The 3,875-nt window shown below is 40.3% G+C and overlaps 1 protein-coding gene across 4 annotated transcripts; it reads right to left on the bottom strand.

The window, feature by feature from the left end:
* Positions 1-1,147: 1,147 nt before the first annotated feature.
* MRPL18 (mitochondrial ribosomal protein L18) lies at positions 1,148-3,345 on the bottom strand. 4 transcript variants are annotated; one of them, XM_044675754.1, is made up of 4 exons: positions 3,207-3,345; positions 2,712-2,898; positions 1,877-2,125; positions 1,148-1,350 (listed from the first exon to the last, which is right to left on the bottom strand). In XM_044675754.1, exons 1-4 carry the CDS (start codon positions 3,256-3,258, stop codon positions 1,326-1,328), a joined length of 513 nt encoding a protein of 170 aa, XP_044531689.1. In that variant the 5' UTR covers positions 3,259-3,345; the 3' UTR covers positions 1,148-1,325. The 4 variants fall into 4 exon arrangements, with proteins under 4 accessions (XP_044531689.1, XP_044531688.1, XP_044531690.1 ...); XM_044675753.1 differs by having other exon boundaries at positions 1,894-2,125; XM_044675755.1 differs by having other exon boundaries at positions 1,951-2,125.
* Between the last annotated feature and the right edge of the window lie 530 nt (positions 3,346-3,875).

Here is a 3,875-nt window from a genome sequence, read left to right as displayed (position 1 = left end):
TTTCAGGTACTTCATCTGTAAAATAAATGCCTGGTTTCAGTGACCTCTAAGGTCCTTTTATATCCTTCTATCCTCTGAAAAGGAGAAAAAATCTACTAGAATGTTAGGTTTTTAAAGCACTTCTTTAGCTAGCCCCATCCTACCTTTCTGGTCTTCTCACATTTTACTACTCTCCATATACTACAATTAGTGGCTCTAGCTCTTGGCTGTTCCTCCTTCCAGACTCCATTTCTCAGTTCTAGCCTTTTTCACTGCCTGTTTCTCTGTGCCAGAAATGCTCTCCATTATTGTTAATAGAAGAGTTTTAGTAATCACTGTAACAAATTCCTAGGATTTTGATTTTGATTTATTTTGTACCAACCTTGGTAGAAAAATTTGTAAGAGACTGTGCACCCAAATGAAACTAGTTCTGCTTGAGGGAGATAAAGATGGAGGCTAATTCAACCTGGTCAAGAGATGTTTTTCCTAGCACTGGGTCTCTCTGGTATAGGTGGGTTATCTGATTGGGGACTTTCCAGGGGATATTGTTCTACTCTGTGATTTTAGATTCATTCTCACTGTGGAAACTATAAAATGCTTTACATAAATTTACATTTGATGTTTAGAAAAATTGAGTCTGGCAGAGTATTATTCTCATATTAAAGATAAAGGAACTAGTTGGAAAAAAATATTTAAATTACAGTGATCCCTCTCCTTTAGTGGGAGTTATGTTCCAGAATAGGTAAAAATTCACTAAGTAGGAGTGTTATATTTGTTATTATTTATATATATTTTAAGGCTTTAGAAACCCTTCCCACACTCCTATAAACCTTTTCCACACTCTTATTAACCTATGGTCACTGAGCCAATCAGCGCACAGAGCACTGTGGTTGGTTGCCTTTCATTCCATCAGCCAATAGTGTGCCACAATAAATGTAATCCCAAATAGAGAATTAGATTTTTTTTAAACCCTCAATATGTGAACTGCAATACTGAGAGAGATGACTGTACTTAATAGTCTTCTAATATTTTTTAATCTATGAAGAGCATTTAATTCACCCTTTAAAATCAGCCAGATACCATGCTTGAAAGACAATGTGCCTGAAAGACAATTAAAATTAGATTCAAAAGAAAGTTGAATTTAGCTTGAATGAAAATCACACACACATACAAATCTAAAAAGTGCCACATTTATTATGCTGGTAAAATATGATTATCCTTCAAGTTCTTGTCTCTTGATTAAGGGTTTATCAGCTGATTTTTCAAAATTAAAAGTCCAAAAGAAATGAAATTTCTCTTTTATTCATAGATTCTTCTTGGTTCCTTTAGCTCCACCCCACCTTCTTTCATGGCTTCTTGTAGTCGCTGTATCTGATTTTCAGATAAGGAAAGAGAAAAATATTCAATTAGCACTATATTGAGATTCAAAAAGAAAAAGGATACATAAAGAAAACATATCTTCCTACTACTGTCCCAAAAAAGAAAGTAAACAAAATAATGCGAACATTTAACTTTTCCCACTACAAAGGATAGTGTTATTTTTCAAGGAATATATAATTAGCATCTACTATGTGTAAATTGGTCGTGATAATAATATAGGGCTAAAATAAGTGTGTCAAAAGACTGTTAGTACCTTGGTATATAAAACACAAAGTACCTATCAAAGTTAAGTCCCTAACTATAGCCCACAGGCCGGATAAGGGAGGGGCTGGAGACCTGAAAAATTCTATCCTGCCCAGCAACATTACTCCTAATCTGTCGAATACAATGAAACTTTGAAACAGACTGACAGACAAGCATTTCCTTTCCTTTGGCCACCTCTTTAAAAAATTTGCCCATCACTGCATACAGATCCTCCACCTTATCCAAAAGCTTCTATTCACTTCTATCTAAAAACCTCAAGGCTGAACATGCCGATTCTGAGGATGCCTCCCAAGGTGTAGGGTAGAAGACCATGAAGTTGATTCCTGCCTCCAGGCATCTCTGGGCCAAAACTCTTCCGATATTCTCACAGGCATTGACATTTCGAGTTCTGTAGAGGTGCTTCTTAATAGCCCATTCACGAGTGGATGCTGAAACTACAACATCCCCACTAGAATGCTCGACAAATGCTTCTATGTGGTGCTGGGTCCGATTAACTCGCAACCTGGAGGGAGAAGGTAAAAGTGATGAGCTAATAAGAGATTACGTAGATACTAAAAGATTCCACCAACTACAATTTCATTTCAGATTCCCAAAAATATTTGACCAAAAAGGTTGCTGTACTGTCATTTATTGCAATATGTTTGACTTGGATTTCCTCTTAGGGAATCACAGTAGGATAGATTTAGAGCTGGCAGAATGATTTTTTAAAAAAGAAAAAAAAAATCCTTAGAGATCCAAATAAATTATTTCAATTCAGACAAATCTTGTCTGATCCCTTTCCTTTAACAGGTAAGAAAAAAAAGATGCTCAGGAGACTGACTTGTCACTTGGTTAACAACTAGAATTAAGCTGCTAACAATGGCTCAGGATTACATTTATTTAAAATCTTATTTTCAGGCTGATAAATATAAAAGAAGAAATCCTACTTCGGGCTTTGTGTTTTTTCATATTACAGCACCTAATGTTGACAGCTGGGGTGTTTCTAGCAAGTGTGCAGACGTCCATCTTTATTGCTCGCCTTTAAACCCACCACCACCCCACTCGGGTTCCTTGAGGTCCCCCAGCCTCGAGGGCTAACTCCGCCTCACCTGTGCCAGTAGGCTCGGGGCGGCCACACCGTGGCCCAGCCCCGCTCCTTCCTGGCCAACGCCAAAAGCTCTAAATTGCGGGGGTTTCGGTTGGTGAATTCCGGCGCGACCTTCTCATTTTCCTTCGGGTCCACCTCAGGTGCTGGGGCTGGATTAGGGCTGGTGGTGAGAGGCGCCCACCGAAACCCTGCAGAACCCGGAACAATGTGAGAAAGGGACGGAGCGGTAGTTAAAAGTCCCGGAGCCCAGTTACGCAGGTGGCGAAAAAGGGGACGGATGCTATTCGCCCTCCTCTTCCCTCCCTCAGCCTGCGGAGCCCCGAAGCTGCAACAGCAAGAACGCGGGACTACGCTCCCATAACACCCCACTTCCCGCCCGACCACCGGGGACTATAGATTTCCCGATGCTGCGCGAAAAGTTAAAAACTTGAGCCGCGCTGGCCACTCCCGAGATATTACCTCGAGGTCATCCTGAGGGCCAAGCCCCGGTTCTTACCGGGCTTCCTGCATAGAGCCAGAAGGTCCCGGCCCCGCGCCCGCAGAGCCATCTTGCAGATGACCTATGGGGAAGCAGCCTCGGCGGTCTGTTCTGTGTAGCTCAAAGTAGAAGAGAGGACCTGGGCGCAGCCATATTGGTTTAGGGCAAAGCGTTTTAGGAATAGAGCGCATGCTCATTACCCTAAATGAGCCGAAACAAAGATGGCCGCTTGCCCCGAGCCAATCAAAAGCGACTTGCAGTTTCTCCTTGACTCATTGTGACCCTGAGCAAAGCTGTCCATCTGTGTCCCCAGCAACTGTTTAAAGCCCTAAGAGTGGATGATAATCAATCACTATCAAATAAATATTTTACAGAAATTGACAAAATAGTAACAGGGCTTATCTAGAGAAACAAAAGATAAAGAATGTCCAGTAATATAATAAAAAAAAAAAAACATAGGAATGAAGGGGGTACTAGCACTTTCAAACTTCAAGGAGCAGTATCATAGTTGTTCATGAATGAGCAGAGCCAATATGATTAGAATGACAACCCTACATAATCTACTTAGTGCCATCCCAATTAAATTACAAAAAAATTATTTTATTGAGCAAAAAAAAAATCTAAATTCATTCGGATAAACAAAGATCAAGAATATAAAAAGAATTAAGGAAAAAAGGGAAAGAATTC

This window comes from Gracilinanus agilis, chromosome 4, assembly GCF_016433145.1.
Source record: "Gracilinanus agilis isolate LMUSP501 chromosome 4, AgileGrace, whole genome shotgun sequence".
Taxonomy (NCBI): domain Eukaryota; kingdom Metazoa; phylum Chordata; class Mammalia; order Didelphimorphia; family Didelphidae; genus Gracilinanus; species Gracilinanus agilis.
This window is presented reverse-complemented; position numbering and strand designations above follow the sequence as displayed.